The following is an 18591-nucleotide window of genomic DNA, read 5'->3' as shown; positions in this document are numbered from 1 at the left end:
AGAAAAAGGGAAAGTTCACCGAGGTTCTGCCGGGTTCCAAGCTTGCTCAACTGTCATTGGAGCACAGAGCGAAAAGGGGCGGGACTTAGGAAGGGTCAATTTTATGGCAGAGTTAGACTTTTAAAAATCTAGACCCACAAGCACCAAAACTGTTACAAGTTAAATGTCATCAGCTTCAGAGTATGCAGACTGACGATCTCATCTAATGTTTTTCCAGTCATCATTGCACTTTCAGATTTGACCAGTTGGTCTCTTGGATCATGCTGTGTTATATGTCTGCAACTCTTAGTAATTCCTCTCGCACACACTCATACACACAGACAAACACCATGCCAGTACTGCCTTGGGAGCAACCTGGAGACCGTGGTGAGCAGTCTGGGCAGATCGTCTGCTGTACTTTGTGGCTAACCTCTCACACGTTTATGTGTTGGACAAAGCTTCCATCCTGGCCTGCTAGCTGCAAGCAGCATGCCAAAAAATACTAAAAAGTGTGTAAACAGCACTGACTCTGGATTCATGACAAGTCGGAATAGTGGTAGTAGTAGTGCTAGCAATAACACCAAGAAGAAAAACATTGAAGGTGCAGCTCTAATAAGAAGCCGAGCTCGCAGCAGTAATGAGGTGCAGAGGGACTCTCTTCTTGGTCTCGCTGTCCATTCAAGGACGGACTCAAGAAGCTCTTATTATCTCCTGGCCAGACCTCAACTCCCCCAGTTTGGCTGTGGCCTTAATGGGAAATGCTGTGAATGATCTAATGTCCCGCCTCGTTCATATTTGTGACAGTGGAACAACTGAGTGTTTCTTTACTTGCTTTGGAGGCCAGAAGGAGCTGAAGCAACACGGGGTGTTCGTTACAGTTCATACATTAGAAAACGTTGCTCACAGGTTAGTTTGGTTAGTAATCACTTCTGTTGCAGTCAACACCCTAGTCTTACATATCATTTAAGGCAAATATGTCACACTATACGTTTCCTATTCTTCTTTCTTAAGAAGCGCCGTAAACTTCTCTGAAAACAGAAACCGATTCCAAACCCACACAGAATATGAGAAGTACTATGAGATGCTGCAGATACAAGATATTTGCTGTTTGAAACTGAACATCTCAATGTGATTGCTGATAATAATGTAAAGCAAAGGGCTACTATTATATTTATTTTACACACGGTTTTCATCGTAACGTGATTAAACTGAGTAAGGGTAATTCAAATACATGTGGCATTTTGAATTAAACCTTCAATGCGTTATAGTTGTCTGCTAATGTCTTGTTTCTTTCACTCGTGTGAGTTTGAGGCACAAAGTTACGCTGTAACTTCTGCCCCACTGGAATAAAACCCTGATAAGAATTGAGAAACTGGTCACATTATTAAGCCTTATTCTACAAGTAAAAATGCATCTTGTCAGTCAGCGTCCTCATGTTTAAATTTCAAAAACATAAAGGCGATTACTGAGTTCGATAGATTGGATAATCGCAACAGTTTTTACTTGTAAAGCAGATCATGAGTTTTGCTTGGAGGGTTTGGTAAAAAGGTCTCTACAGAGAGGATGAATTCGTTTTTGTTGTAAAAGTTAGTTTTTTAGATTGCTATCTAATGCTCAGTGTGTGTGTGTGTGTGTGTGTGTGTGTGTGTGTGTTTTTGATGATGACCTGCATGTGATGCTTAAATACGTCCAATGCGGTCTTGTGGTGCTGTGATTTGACATTATGATTTTCTGGCTTTTTGGGATCTGATTCTCTGACGCCAATGCTTTTGCTAAATCCCTCATTTAGAGCAACTTTAAAATCAATGAAAAACACCTAAATGTAATCTCAGACATGCTTCATAGACCGGTATGATTTGTGCGTACAGTGTGTCTAATGTGTTGTTATTATGTTTTTTCCCCATCAGCCTAAGATTCTGCGTCCAGCACTTCTTCCTGGAGAAGAGTTTGTGTCAGAAGGGTTGCGGGTGCTTCTGGACCCTGACGGCAGAGAGGAGGCCACTGGGGGCCTCCTGGGGGGCCCTCACATCCTGCCAGCAGAGGGAGCCCTCTTTCTCACCACTTACCGAATCATTTTCAAAGGCACCCCCCATGATCCACTGGGTAAATACTGAACCACAGCGTCAATTAAAAGGAATTATTACTATTTATGACATGGCTTTGTTGAATACTGGATTCTGATTGGTCAATCACGGCGTTATACGGTCTGTTATTTCTTTATAGCAGACCGCTTCAGGCGATGCATCACCCTGTCAGGGTTTATTTTGCAACAATGACCGGCTTGTTGTACATTATCCCTTACGTATATTTGTTGGCTAAAAAAAAATATTTTCTTTTTTATATTGAAACCATACCATCTTTGTCTGCTCAAGTAGCAGCAGAAGTTATTAGTATGTGGGGCCCACTGGTGACGTCCCTAGTTCATGTCGGACCTTTTATTGCATGTCATTCCCCATCTCTCTCTTCCCTCGTTTCCTGTCAACTTTCTACAAAAATCATTAAATATCCAAAAAAAGAATAATAAAATATAAAAACTAGGGCTGTAGAAGTTAACGCGATAATAATGTGTTAACGCAAATTCATTTTAACGCCACTAATTTCTTTAACGCATTAACGCAATCAATCTTTCGGAGGTTGTAGCGGGCTCAGCTTTGAAGCTAGAGTGAAGATACTTGCATCGTATATGGTATCAAATGAAACTACCTCCTTGTCACAAAGGAAGTTAAATAACGCTCCAAAGTTAGGCTAAATGTTGACGAGGAAAAACTGTCATGGCCATTTTCACTTCTGACCTCAAGATATATGAATGAAAATGGGTTCTATGGGTACCCACGAGTCTCCCCGTTACAGACGTGCCCACTTTATGATAATCACATGCAGTTTGGGGAAAGTCATAGTCAAGTCAGCTCACTGACACACTGACAGCTGTTGTTGCCTGTTGGACTGCAGTTTGCCATGTTATGATTTGAGCATATTTGTTATGCTAAATGCAGTACCTGTGAGGGTTTCTGGACAATATGTGTCAGTGTTTTGTGTTGTTAATTGATTTCCAATAATAAACATATACATACATTTGCATAAAACAAGCATATTTGCCCACTCCCATGTTGATAAGAGTATTAAATACTTGACAAATCTCCTCTTAAGGTACATTTTGAACAGAGAGAAAATGTGCGATTAATTTGCAATTACACACGATTGACAGCCCTAATAAAAACTTAGTTAGTTATTAGCTGGTTGTCCAGTGTGTTGTGTCAGTAAGATGCTGCACCAATCATCTCAGTAACGTGATGCTGGTCTTTGTTCCTGTGTGTGTCCAGTGGGAGAGCAGGCAGTGATCAGAGCTTTCCCAGTGTCCACGCTGACCAAAGAGAAGAAGATCAGCATCCAGAACCAGCTGCAGCAGAACATGCAGGAAGGCCTGCAGCTCCGCTCTGCTTCGTTTCAGGTAAACGCTGAAATACTCTCATGTTAGTCCAGTATGAACACAAGTTACCGGAGAAGTCAAATGGATGGGTGGGCACGGTGCGGTGTGTTTTCGTTAATGTGGCTTCTCTGAGATTTTAGATTCAATTAAAAAAACAACTTGTAGCATCATCTGTGGTTCTGTTTCTCAGATATTACATTTTACTTAATGCCTTTCCTTAATTTATTGGGCTCCCAGAGGATTCACAAGCTGCACAAACTATTATATTAGCACTGGCAGTAACACATGAAATTACAATTAACAATCCGTGTGGCACATCTTTTAGAAGCATCACTTTCTTGTGTTTTATAACATGAGCTTGATTCTTAGAATCAAAGAGAAAAGCAATTTTCAGCCAAGCATGTGTTGTTAGTCCTTAGATGTACTGCTGTAAAAGTTTTAATGGGTCATTCCTATCTTTTTATAACACAGATGATGAAAGTCGCCATGTTTTTGGATTGGAGGTCATTTGGCCCGTGTGGACATCTTTTCAGTGTGTGTGTTGTGGAAACCATGCATGGGCTGTTTCACCAATGTTGTGTTTAGATGTGGAAGTTGCAGATCAGCGTGCTTTAGCAAACGTTTGGGGGGTATAACAGAGAGGAATCTTAGCACTGATAAAGAGACAACTCTGACGCACTGAGATGCTCCCATGTAAAGATAGACTTAACACATGTACACTAATACCTCTTACAGCTGATAAAGGTGGCTTTTGATGAGGAGGTGAGCTCAGAGATGGTGGAGATCTTCAGAAAGCACCTCCAGAGGATCCGCTACCCACAGTCCATCTTCAGCTCCTTCGCTTTCGCAGCAGGACAAACAGCACCTCAGCTAATCCTTCCAAAACAAAAAGAGAGGAATACTGGCTTCAGGTTTGTGACGCTCTGGACTGAGTGGTTGTTGTAAACATCACTGAATGGTGATTCCAGGTGTCCTCTGAAATATTAGTGTAAATAAATACATGTCTCTGCAGTTTGCTTCTCCAGTTTTGATGCTGAAACTGCACACAGTAAATAATGTTGCTGTCTGCCGTGCACTCCTCACAGAACACTCTCCAAAACTATCGTCAAGGGAGCAAAGAGGGCCGGAAAGATCACCATGGGCCGTGGCAGCCAGACAACACTGAAGAAGAACGACAGAGGCAGCAGGATGACTTGGCATGACGATGATGACATTTCAAGTAAGAGGAATGAAACATTTGCACGTGATGGGTTGGAGGGAGATGGAAAACAAAACTTAAATTACCTTTGCATGTGTGTGTTTTCAGTATCCGACGACGGTGAGCCGCCGCCCAGCAGCACTTTGCGAGCATCAGAGAAGTCCACCATGGAGCAGCTGGTGGAGCAGTCTTGTTTCCGTGACTACCAGCGTCTGGGCCTGGGCACCATCACCGCCAGCTCGTCTCGCTCCAAGTCAGGCGACCAGTTCCGGATCACAGCCGTGAACAGACTCTACTCCCTCTGCCGCAGGTACACACCTCACAGGCTCAATACCTGATAAATATTCTTCTAGCTGCAACAGTACGGCTAAACATGCAATCGAGAAACAGTCGAGGAACCTGCTGATCTTTGATGACTCCACTAATGTCAGCACAGCGGTGCTGAACACATTAGTTTCCAGGATTTGTAGCCCTGTCGGAAGTTTTGTAAGCCTCAATATCTAAAAAGGCCAGTGGGGAGTCCTCCTTTACCTGGCAGAGAGATGTTTGACATCATTTGAGACAGATTCAAATTCAGCCTGTTAATACTAAAACACACATGCTGTGACTAATACAGCCATAATCCCACTGAGATCTTGGCTGTAAATCCAGTAAGAGTCCATTTATTCAGCTGCATCTCTGTGTATAATCAAATTGCTTTGCAGTGGTTTATTAGTGGTCGACAATTTGTGTGTTTGAGATTTCTATTCTGTCTCTCTTCGTCAGTTATCCGGGGCTGTTGGTGGTTCCTCAGGCAGTCCAGGACAGCAGTTTACACAAAGTGGCCCGCTGCTACAGACACAACCGTCTGCCTGTTGTGTGTTGGAAACATCCTCGCACTAAAGCCGTGCTGCTCCGCTCAGGAGGCTTCCACGGCAAGAGTGTGGTGGGAATGTTCAAGTCGCAGAACCCCTCCTCAACAGGTATGCATTCACACATTCAACAGTTTGATCTTTCCAAACTTTTAATGTGTTACTTCAGCTAACCGACCTCCAGGAGTAACAGCTAACGAAAGCTAACTAGCTCGCTTTGATGTTTATCTAAACTATTTACATAATTTATACCACTTGTGCAGCTTTACTTCTCAAAAAAGTCTTTTGATGGTTAGCCTATAACAACAGGGTAATTTAAACTGAATTTAAAATATCATTATTTTCGGTCTAAATCAAAAGTGTTGTGTTCTTCCTTTAGCTCCTGCCTCGTCCTCAGATTCATCCAGTAGTCTTGAACAAGAGAAGTACCTGCAAGCCGTCCTCAACTCCATCCCTATTCACTTCAAAATGAACGGACACAACACCCTGTCCAACCGCTCCCTCATTGGCCTCTCACCAGGTACGCTGATCGTATTCTTATTTAATGCTGAATACCGCAGTTGTCTCTGCTACTTGACTGTTTTGATCTGCCTCTGGGATAATTTGGATACTTCTATATTATAGACTTTTCATATCTAAAACAGCATATATTCATATGTTATATTGTTGTGACTTTGGAATTTTTAGATCTCTGATAATGCAGTTAGTAACAAGACAAACAGCAAAAGCACAGGTTTAGTAAAACATTAATGAAGGCTCATTTCCCTTTAGGTGTCCCACTAAGCTATAACATTGAGTCTGCATGCACGGTAGCAGGACTCTGAAACTGGAATACCTAAATGGATTGCAGCCATCTATAGCCGTGTTTCCACTCACATGTTTTTATGTGCATTTTGAAGTATCGCATTAGAAAGTATGCGCGTCTCTGGCAGTGCCAAACTGCAAGCCTGTGCGTATGCAGCCTTCCTCTCAGTCCTTTCAGACAGAGCAATCGGATCACAATTGGATATCAGTGTGGACACTGGAGACACATATTAATACCAGGTGTAAATGTAATCAGGTTAAATCACATCCAGATACAATCTGGATTGGAGATGCATTTTAATGCCAGGTGTAAAGAAGGCCTTGAATGTTGACAAGAACAGTATTTATTGTCAAACTGAACTAAATGCAATGAATTCCATTCGACGTGAACACAGCTCACCGTAACTATAATTATACTAGTATAATTTTAACGTAACTGGTGGATTGCTGTAGTCTGCAGGGAGTCAGTAAGCAGTGCCTGTGAGGCTCAACTCTGGGATCATGAGTTCCCTCAAACCAAAGCTACGTCACCTAGCAGCCCGCGCTCCTACCTGACCTGAATTTGTTGTGCGATGGCCTCGGCTCTGCCGTGGGAAAAAACTTAGTTTGTTTGTGAGGGACAAGAGGCCACAAGTTCATTTCTTCTGATAAAAACTGCCGAGTTGCACTCTTTATTTTTGTTCACTCAAGCTCTGCTTTTTCTCTGCCGCCAGGCAATCACTCTCTTCCCTTTTGTGTTTGCTCTGGTCTGCAGCTATTTTTCACCTACTTATCTTTATGTGTGTGTGTGTGTGTGTGTGTTTATGAGACAGAGAGAGAGAGAGACTGTGTGGGAGAAATACTCTATCTGATATTTGGTAACATTTGGAAGGAAATTTGTACAATAAAAGGTTATGTAAGAATCACAGGACAACCGGGGGTCACTGCCCAGCCAATCCATCTCCTCTGACTTCACCCCCCCACCCCCCGGTCCGTATCCTGAACATACTGGAAAACATACAGGACACTATACAACACACTGGACTGGACTGAAGCTGTGTCCAGGATGCTCACACACACACACACACTCATTTAGCCATCATGTATCTTGTGATAAAGTGCTCCGATCAGTTTAATGGGAAAATTGGAGTTAGCTCAATTCTGCAGTGTCACAATGAGTTCAAACTGAACCAAAGGGATAATTCATCATTGCAATCAGTTTTGTTTTCGCTTGTAGATGAAGGCAGTGCTCATTTGTCATCTTGTCTTGTTTATGATTTGATGCTGTATGAAAAAAATACCTTCCTGAACGCTGACACTTGTTGTATTGTGTGAATGTTTTGTCTTCAGGCAGTGACAGGAGAACATCACGGATACCAAAGATGGCTCCTGTCCATTTAGATCTCCCATTCTCAAACAGCTTTACCAGAGGAGGTGAGTGTTGTTCTCTGTTTCCTACTCAACATGTCCACGTGTGTCCTCCTGCTGCCAGGTGAAATATGAAACACCGGAATCTGTCATCTGTAAGACTGTTGAGTGTTTTAGCATCATCTAGTCTGTTAAAGGGATAGCGTTGGTGTTTTGAAGTGGGGTTGTATGAGGTACTTATCCATAGTCAGTGTATTATTTACAGTAGATGACGGTTGGCACGCTCCCAGTTTGGAGAAGCAGACAGGAGGAATGGATGGGAGCAAAACATATTTTAGCCATCTAAAAGAAAGGCTCACCTAAAAAATATCAATATCAGTTTACGTAATATTTAGAGTATTTTAGTTTGTTTGTGTTATTGTGTGACTTTGGTTAGTTCGGATTTACTTAAGTTACAGAATAACACAAACAAACTAACTGATCGAGGCAGCGGTAGACCAGCAACTCCCGTGTTCTGCGAGGTAAAATTACAGTTTTTTTTAATGGAGTCTGGTGGCTTTGGCGAGAGCACAGATGGATACAACGGCTTGAGTATTAATAAGTACCTCATACAATCCCACTTTAAAACACCCAAACTATCACTTTAAGGGGGAAAGGTTACAAGAAGGGGGTTAATTCATTTTTGCTAACCGATTGGATAATCACAATAGTTTAGGGAGGTTGTTTTGCCACCACTCCTGGTTTTCCTAGATATTCTGCCCTTCTCTCTGTTGTCTACTTGGGTCACATATTCTCCCATTTTTCTCTTGTTATAAAACACATTTCATCTCACATTTTAGAAATATGATTGAATGTGTCGTCACAACCTGGTAAATCACACTCACAATGAAAAGTATGCAACTAAATCATAGACATCCTGGAAGGAGGACTTTGTGTTTCATTCAGATTGTACTGAAGGAGTACTCTTCTTGTAAAAGAGGATATTACTGCGACTTTAGAAAGTTGCATACATTTATAAGAACGTATGAGACATAATGTACAGGCCAACAATATTTACTACTGTTCAAAGTAAATTGCAAATGTTAATAGTGATTTCAATGTTTTAATATTTATCTGAAAATAACTTTCTCTACAATGAATGCCGACTTCAGACTGTCGTTTTTCTAGTTATCATACCATGAATATAATGCCTGAATGTGAGCAATTATGAACTGAATATTTGTGAAAGTACTGAGATCATACAGTATAAAGATTGTAAAAGTATTGGAGAGCAAGAGTGAGACTAAATAATAGACTCTAAATAAACAACCACGGGACAAATGACGGACTATTTTCAGTAAGTTTCTCATAATTAAAATAAACTGTAAACAGATGCTGAAAATAATTTGAGCTTTAGTGCCCGAAGTGAATGTATCAGGTTGTTATATGCACAGTTTTTTCTATTATGTGGATCTGTGGTTTATACACCTTGTTAAATATCTGTTATTTATGTGAAGTTTAAGGTCTTATATTTCACAACAGAAACTCGCTGCCACATTGACCTTTTGTGTTCTTGTGACCTGTAGTGTTTCTGCCAATAATGACCATTACTGTAAATGTAATCTCACAGATCGAAACTCAATGTGCTGTAAAATGGACAATTCATCATGACTGTGTTAACTGGAATGTTAACTCCTCAGAGGTCAAACAACCAGTACACTATTTCTAGAGTGTTTTGTCTCAGCCAGATGTTGTTCTTGGTGCCGGTGCATGTCTGAGGTGTTAGTCAGATGAATGTCAAAGGGCAGTGAATTCTTAAACCGACTCAGCACTAAAAAGGATGACGCGCCACATCCGGTTACTTAAAACATGAGCTTTTATGTCCAGTCATAATTACTGGATTTAAAGTGCAGGATTATCACTGACATACTCTTTGCCTCCTTGGAGCCAGGAGTTTCGAGTTTTGAAAGTGGTGCAAATGAAGTGATCTGACTTGTCTGAGATTACCAAGGTCAGAAAATCTGTGATATTTTAGAGATCATCTCTCAGTTCAACTCCATCTGAGTAAAACTGTCTATTACACATAAAATTATAATATAATGTTCTAATCATATTAATAATGCAGACGGAGGCATTAAACAAGCTCATCAAAGATCCCAACAGAGAGCGGATGCAGCGGAGATGTTATTGATGTGGCTGATGTTGCAAATACTGAGGAAAATGAAGTTATAAAATGTCTAATGAGGAGAGTACAATTGAGTTTATTTGCACTCATGCTCACAGTTAACAACGGAATAGAGGAAGAATTTACATTAATGAAAAAAAGTAGAATCTATACATGATTGTATATCATAAGAAATAAAAACTATACATTTATTCATAGTACACATATGCAACCATAAATACACATTTACAAATACAACCATGCTTACATTTTAAAACACTAACACACTAAAAAGAAAAACAAACAATCAGAACAAACCCCACAAACTAAAGCGTCTAGTCATTTTACAGTTTACCATATCACAAAGCACAACTACACAACACCTGTTATTAGTAATATAATAATACACAAAAACCAGAAGAGAGCACAGACCTCCGCCAAGACTAAATGCCCTATCTCGCAATGTTAACGTGTGACATGTTTAACATGTTTAATTCAGTTTGATTTTCCCCACCACAGTCCTGGTTATAGCTTGTGTAAATCCCATTTGCAATATTTTCATGCCTGCTCTTAAGACGCAGAGAGTTTTGCACATAAAACTGCCGCCTGAAAATTGTGGTAACTTTAGTAAATCCAGTGGAATACATAGTCAGCCTCTGTTAACATGCCTCCACCTGAGGAGAGAACAACATGACAAACTGTGACTCCAGCCTGGAGCACCTGTTACACAGGTTCCTGGAGCAGAATGTGTTCCTGATAAACATTCACACCATCAATCATAACCATGGACGAACATATTCATGCATGCTATGACAATCATTCTCTGGATCATTTAAAATAACTTCATGTGGACCAGTCTCAACTCTTCATTTGCATGTTTCTGTGGTCTGAAATGATTTGTGAGTTAGGTGGTGATGTCCGTATGATGTTGACATGATTTATTTTTTCCATGCCCCTCTCCCTGCCCTCATCTTCTTTCTCTACCTCCTGTACAAACAACCACCCAGTGCTTGAGTACAGAGATAAACTATTCACTCACTCAAACCAAAAACCTGCCAGTAAGGAGAGAGTCCACCCTCAAGGTATAGTCCAACTGTCTCTTTCCCCTGCCAGTCCTCTTAAAGCGCTCCCTATCTATCTAATGCATCCTCCGAGCCTCATCCTTTTCCTCTTTCTAACATACACAAGAGCTCACTAACCAAGTAACTTCACCACGCTGCAACCCCCCTTACATAGACCTTGTTAGACGTAGCACTAATCATGGCTGACTTTGTGGCTGCTCCTCTGGGAGCTGAGGTTTTTCACAAATCAAAGTGGCTGCTCTATTGTGGCCTTTTCCATTGTTAATGTGTTGGCTCAGCAGGGCCAACTGTGGTCAGTTACGAGTCGAGTCCAGACTGAGGATGAAAGGAAGCAGACAACTGGTCATGAATCACTCAAAATGAGGCCACTCTGATCTTGTAGTTTAATGAAGACAGACTGTGTTGTGTAAATGTGACTCAAAGCGAACAGGATTCAGTTAATAAAAAAAAGAAAAATCATATAAAAGCTCTGATCAGGGCTTCGTCTGAAATCGCACACTATGCTCTACAGACCCTATGTGTGTACTATCGTTCAACATACGTTTGTGTGAATAAACACTAGTATGTATCTTTTCGGACACACTGAGCAGTAATTTACGTCGTCACTTCCTGAGAGCATCCTTGCCGGTTGCAGAAGGGTCACCATGGTAACCTGTGCCCACCTCATGTGACCAAACGATTTATGAGAATCGAATTCTGAACTAATTTAAACAATATATTAAGCCTAGCAAAGTGACATTACTCACACTTAAATTGAAGCATTATTGACATTACAGAGCTGTCTGCCAGTAGAGTGCTGCAGGGATGACGTATATTTGTAGGCCATGTCTGTTATGAATGTAGTCGTCACTACCGCATGGCATTGTGGGATTTATGATGCCGTAGTGTCAAGCATTTGCATACTGTGATATTACACAGGAATTAGTATGCAATTCACATAATATTGGTTTCATACTAAGGTTTCGGACATACTAAAAATCTCCCGTACTGTATAAGCGTACTACAAAGCATGTTAGTATGGAATTTCGGACGCAACCATGCTGTGTTATTATTACCTGTCTAAACAGCAGTCGTTTTAATCGTGCAATCAGGTGTAGCGTCAGGTGTAAACAGTTATCAGTAAACTGACCCCCGAGGATTTTAAGATATCTGTCTAAATTTATTTTGGTCAAAGGCTCTTTTATAGGCCTTTTCATTGCCATTCTGTTGCTAGGGCAACAGCTTTGGTCCAAGTTGACTTCCTGTCAGCTACTGCATTAACTATCATCGCAACAGGAAACACAAAGGGGCCCATTTAGAAGGTTTATGTTGTCAAGTTTGAAAAGGTCTGTAACTGTCGTGATTGCAGAAGCCGACATTAGTAGCAGTTTGACAGCCATGCAAATGCAACTGAAAAGGGCTGAAAGTGATTACTGTGAAAAATCGTGTCCTTCCTGATAGTGATTCATGCTGTTTGGAAGGTATTGCATGCTGGTTTTCAGAGAATTGTTGCTTCTAGACTTGTTGACTTGCAAAGAAATTCCTACAACTTCTGCTTCTAATATCTCAACACACCCGATTCACAGAGGCAACTGCTTTAGTGGTCGAGTGAAAGAATGAAGGTCATAATCCCTGTTGTACTGCTGTGCATGTAAATGTAGTCCGCATGTCATGTGTGGTTCATCATTCAGTCTTAGTTTGTTTGACAGCACGTGTACATCCGTTGTATTCGAACAGTGCCGCTCCTCCTGCGCGTGTGTGACTTTTGTTTGTATCTGTGTGTTTGCAGGCATGTGGGCGAGCCTGCGCTCCAGCAGCAGACTCAGCCATCACCCGTTGACAGTAGACGTGGGCGCCAGACTAGCAGGGAAGGATCTGGCGCCCCCTGCAGGTAGCAGCAGTCTGCAGGCGCAGCTCCTGAAACAGCAAGCTGCCCTCTACGTCTTCGGAGAAAAGTCCCATTTAAGGGTGAGAATGAAAAGAAAGCCGCTCTCTGGAGGCTGAGGGGACATGTTGTTATAAGTTGTTTTAAATCTACACTCAGTGTCCACTTTATCAGGTACACCTGTTCAGTCCAATGCAATCCCGTACAACTCTTCATAAAGTCTACTTTTATGATGCCTATGACGTTCAGGTTGTTTTTATATACTGTCATCGAGGCGTTAAATCAAATCATATGTTTTTGCATTGAGGTCATAGTGGTGGTGTTGCATTATATTCAGAGGTGTTTTGTGATATTCTGACCCTTCATTTCAGACAATGTCACCAAAAACTGAAGGGTAAGATTTTGCACAGCCTTAGTGATTAAAGACAGACTTGTAAATAAGCGAAAACACAATAAGAAAATAACTAATGAGATGGAGGTGGAGACACAAAACAGAGTGCTGTGTCCTTCCCCTCAGAGGCTGTAGTTTGTGATGTTTTAATTATACATTGTTTCCTCCTTCTTATGTGTAAAGGAGTTGGACAAAAAAAAACATCTTTCAATATAGTACAGTCCAATACAATACCACCAACATCCCATAGCTTACTGTGCTTACTGTAGGTGTTAAAACGCCTACCAGGAACTAAAGCCCCTGGTTCAAGTCTGACTGAAGACTTTTATTGCATCTCTTTCTCCATCATTTCCTGTCATCTCTGCTGTCACTCTAAATCACTCCCAAATTAATAATAACAAAAAACAAAAAACTGATATTGTAGATTTAGGGCTGTCAACGAATAGTCTAAATTTGAATATACACCGATCAGCCGTAACATTATGACAGCAAGGGCATCCTGACCGGTCTGCGGCTACGCAGCCCCATACGCAACAAACTGCAATGCACTGTGTGTTCTTACATCTTTCTATCAGAACCAGCATTAACTTTCTCTGCTATTTGAGCTCCAGTAGCTCTTCTATTGGATCAGACAACAAGGGCCAGCCTTCGCTCCCCACGTGCATCAATGAGCCTCGGGTCTGACCCTGTTGCCGGTTCACCGGTTCTCCTTCCTTGGACCACTTTTGGTATTTCCCGACCACTGCAGACCGGGAACATCCCACGAGAGCTGCAGTTTTGGAGATGCTCTGACCCAGTCGTCTAGCCAGCACTATTTGGCCCTTGTCAAAGTCGCTCACATCCTTACGCTTGCCCATTTTTCCTGCTTCCAACACAAAGTTCAAAGTTCAAAATGTTCACTTGCTGCCTAATATCTCCCACCCACTGCCAGGTGCCATGGTAACGAGATTATCAATGTTATTCACGTCACCTGTCAGTGGTCTTAATGTTATGGCTGATCGGTGTATAACAAATGAAAAGAGAACAAGGATTCATGATGTTTTTAAGTTTGACACATCTGTTATTGATTAATCTGTTATTAAATCTGTTTATTTTTGCGAACAATCAGTTAAAGTTCTTTTGCTTGTCTATAAATCTCTGCATGGCTTGGCCCCTTCCTATTTATCCAATCTTCTCAACCGCTACATACCGACTCGCTCTCTGCGCTCCTCTGGTGCCAATCTACTCTCCACTCCCACCTCCAGGCTCCGCACTTTGGGTGACGGGGCCGTCAGTGTGGCTGGGTCTAACCTCTGGAATGCTCTTCCTCAGGGTCTGCGCCAGTGCTCATCTGTTGCTTCGTTTAAATCAGAACTGAAAACACATCTTTTTAGTTTAGCCTTTCACGGAACTTCGTAATATATTTATTATGAATGAACCCATTTACCTGTATTTATTTTAAATTTAATTTTGTTGTTCTTTGCACTGTAATCTTGCATGGACTGTCTTATCTTGTTTGTAAGGTGCCCTTGGGTGTCTTGAAATCGTTCACTTGCTGCCTAATATATCCCACCCACTGCCAGGTGCCATTGTAATGAGATAATCAATATTACTCACGTCACCCGTCAGTGGTCTTAATGTTATGGCTGATCGGTGTATATTTAAATAGTAAATAAAAGATATTAAACCTTCGCTGTGTCTTCTCCCTTTGTGTTGACAGGGCCTCAGAGTGGACTCCTCTCTGAACTGTGAACTGGTGCCGGTGGACTTTTCAGACACACGGCAGGTGAAAGCCTCTTTTAAAAAGATGCTGAGAGCCTGCGCTCCCAGCGCCACCTCGTCCGACTCAGAGGACTCCTTCCTCAAAGCCTTGGAGGACTCTGAATGGATCCTGCAGGTGAACAAACACATAAACAACACAGTTTTATAAGGATTCACATGAACTGTAATACAGTGACTCAGGCTCTAAAAATGATGTGAGAACGACCCAGCCATCCGCTTTCACTGCTCATCCTGTGTAAATCCACTCTGAAGCCATTTTCCCAAGAGAAACAGATTTTCATGCTGGTTATCTGATGTACCCCCTGCAGCGTTACAATGAGCATATCGGATATTATTATCTGTGGGAAACCCTTTATAGGATACAAGCTGCACTCGGCAAGCAATTTACCAGTAGGCCAATGGTAACATATGCACAGCGAGGATTAACTGTGTGTGTGTGTGTGTGTGTGTGTGTGTGTGTATATATATATGTGTTCACATGCACATATGTTGATCTCCCACAGCTTCACAAGATCCTGCAGCTGGCACTGATGCTGGTGGAGCTTCTGGACAGCGGCTCATCTGTTCTCCTCAGCCTGGAGGACGGCTGGGACATTACTACACAAGTGAGAATAACGCACAAATACCTTTGTTAATAAATGCACAATTAAGTCAATACTTAATTCAATTCAGTTTTCAATTCAATTTATTGATATAGCATCAAATCATAACAGAAGTTATCTCGAGACCCTTTTCATATAGAGCCAGTCTAAACCATACAAAATAGTTTACAGAGACCTAACAAGAGATCCCCCATGAGCAAGCACTAGGGCAACAGTGAGAAGAAAAACTCCCCTTTAATGGGTAGAAACCTTGGGCAGAACCAGGCTCTGGGTGGGCGCCCATCTGCCTTGACCGGTTGGGTTGAGAGAAAGAGAGAGAGACAACAACAATAATTGCACAACAGTTGTAATGATAATAGAAAAGGGACTAATAATGATAATTGTAGTGGTGGATGTAACAGAATGGTAATAGTAATAGCAGTAATTTAGACCTGAGAGAGAACATGGAGAGCTTTAACGTGGAGCACAGTTTGTCTTTTGGTACGTTTCCATCAACCTGTTCTTCATATAAAGAGAGTATAAGAAACCCCTGAGGGGAAATAAAGGAGATTAAAACAAAGTAATATCACAAAAATACTAATACGGAAGTAGGGACGCTGGCATAATGAAAAAATAAAAATCATTCACGTCATTACATGCCTCCACTGCACCTTAAAGCTCATAAACGAAGGAATAAGACGACGGGGGTCGTTAAGTGTATGTAACCACAACTTCCCTGAAGTCCAGATGAGGTGCTTGTTACATTTCACTCCTTTTTATAATCATAGCAGTTGATAAAAACACCACAGGGAACACTTGGATCAAAAAGAAACACATTAAATCATTAAAACAAACACATAAGTAACATCCTGACTGGGAAGCAGCAATGAAACGCCATGATGTATCAAGTTACTGACACCCAGTTCATTATGTAGTTCCGTACTCGAATATATTTGCAAAAAGCAAACACTGATTCATATTGTATTTTGCCAAAATTTCAAAAATAAGCTTGTGTGACATTTTAAAGAAAGCGTAACTTGGCTGTAATTGTAAAATGTAAAAGAAATCACTTGTTAAAGATGAATTATTGACAGAAAGCAACTCATAAAACACTTGTTTACATTATGAGTAACCTTTAACTTATTGTTTTTGATGTAAAACATACAAACACCACAAGAGGGAAACTGTTAGATAGCTGCCCCGTCGCCATACATTATCATTATCTAGTGTGAAATATTGACATTGAAAGCAGAAAACGGGTAACTAAATAATAGTCAAAACATAATAGTTTAAATGTGATATATAGATGTTGACTTTTAAAACAGAAAACAAGCGTTTAATATTGTGATATTTACTGGAAATTACATACAATATAGCCAACAACAATTAGGAAAGTTTCTCATCAATTGGGGGATTTCAAAGCGAGCAACAGGAATATGTAGAAACTAGGGCTGTCAATCGATTAAAATATTTAAATGCAGATTAATCGCATGATTGTCCATGATTAATTGCGATTAATCGCAAATTAATCACACGTTTTATCTGCTCAAAATATACCTTAAAGAGTATTTAATACTTTTTTCAACATGGGAGTGGGCAAATATGTTTGTTTTATGCAAATGTATGTCTATATTTATTATTTAAAATCCATTATCAACACTAAACAATGACAAATATTGTCCAGAAACCCTCACAGGTACTGCATTCAGCATAACAAATATGCTCAAATTATAACATGGCAAACTCAAGCCCAACAGGCAACAACAGCTGTCAGTGTGCTGACTTGTTGAATTGATCAAAACTGCATGTGACCCATAGAACCCATTTTCATTCACATATCTTGAGGTCAGAGGTCAAGGGGCCCCTTTTAAAATGGCCCTGACAGTTTTTCCTCGCCAGAATTTAGTGTAAGTATGGAGCGTTATTTAGCCTCCTACAACAAGCTACTATGACATGGTCGGTCCCAATGGATTCTTTAGGTTTTCTAGTTTCATATGATTCCAGTATCTTCACTCTAGCTTTAAAACTGAGCCCGGTACATTCTCCGAACGATACAATTTTAAGGGATTCTCCACAGAGTGAGACCGCACTGGGCCATGTGTGAGTCATAAATCTAGCACACCTGCTCTTCATGCTGATCTTCTAATCAGCTCCGTCACTTGTGACCCGATTATGCAGCGATAGATAATGAAAAGGTCTTGAAGGCTCACTGATTTGTGCTGATTTCGAAAGTTCATGGTTCTGATTTTAAGGCACGTAAACAAAAAGTCTGTTTCAATCCTGATCAATTGTCTGTATCCACTTCCTGCCACATTCAGCATTTCCTTGCATATTTGCTTTCTGAGCTCATATTTTCCATGTTGACCTGTTAAAGTGCACATGTTTGTGTTGGACGCGCGTGTCCTTCAAAATGTGTTTACGGGGTTTGCAAAGCCCTGGGCTGCTGTTTAAAAGCACACTTTGTGGACCCCTTTATGCCTGGCACGTGTTTGGCCCGGAGCATCTCTCTCCACGGGCCACCGGCTCCATCACGCCAGGTCCTGATCAGCCCACACATGCAAATGGGCTCCATATGCTCTGGCTCTCCTGCCTCGGTCCACGGACCATAGACACCCAGCAGACAGGATGCAGATCTGTCTTTGCTTTCTTTTTAAAACCCTGTTTTCTGTTTCTCCGTCTAACCCTCTGCCTCTCTCATATCCTCTCTCATGCCTTGTCTCCTTCTTAAATCCACTCCTCAGTCCGCTGTAGTCTCACAAATAATCTGGGCGGTTTATATCAGTGCCGGGGTCGCGGGGGGCTTTCTATACCACTCAGGACTGGATGTTCTCGTAAACCTCACGGGGAAGCCATGAACTATTTTCCTCGCTCATTCCACGCGTCAGGGCTCATTAGTTGTGTCGGAGGAGACGCGGGCAGGGACGCAAGCCAAGCATACTGCATGTGCAGACAAGTGGTTCTCAACTGGTGTTTTGCGGAGCGAGCCTGAAGACTTCGCTTCGATGTTATATAAATGTAATTGATAGCAGATGATCTGTTTAACGTCTTGTTGTCAGAAGATGTTGTGTTCAGCCTTTGAAGGGATGCAAGGCAGAATCATACCATCCAAGAAAAAAAAAAAGAATGCTGAATCGTAATCAAACATGACAAACTGAAAAATATT

The 18591-nt window shown here is 41.3% G+C and overlaps 1 protein-coding gene across 1 annotated transcript in view; it reads left to right on the top strand.

The window, feature by feature from the left end:
- The window catches only part of sbf2 (SET binding factor 2), a 109740-nt gene that overhangs the window by 79895 nt on the left and 11254 nt on the right, over positions 1-18591 (top strand). The window contains 12 exon segments of the mRNA XM_074617080.1: positions 1887-2082; positions 3300-3427; positions 4142-4317; positions 4492-4625; positions 4713-4914; positions 5370-5566; positions 5835-5975; positions 7589-7672; positions 10757-10831; positions 12600-12778; positions 14786-14962; positions 15351-15452. Of these exon segments, the coding sequence (XP_074473181.1) occupies positions 1887-2082; positions 3300-3427; positions 4142-4317; positions 4492-4625; positions 4713-4914; positions 5370-5566; positions 5835-5975; positions 7589-7672; positions 10757-10831; positions 12600-12778; positions 14786-14962; positions 15351-15452 (1791 nt within the window).

This window comes from Sebastes fasciatus, chromosome 2 (genome assembly GCF_043250625.1).
Source record: "Sebastes fasciatus isolate fSebFas1 chromosome 2, fSebFas1.pri, whole genome shotgun sequence".
Lineage (NCBI taxonomy): Eukaryota > Metazoa > Chordata > Actinopteri > Perciformes > Sebastidae > Sebastes > Sebastes fasciatus.
The sequence above is the reverse complement of the archived record's forward strand: the minus strand, read 5'-3'. Positions and strand labels throughout refer to the sequence as shown.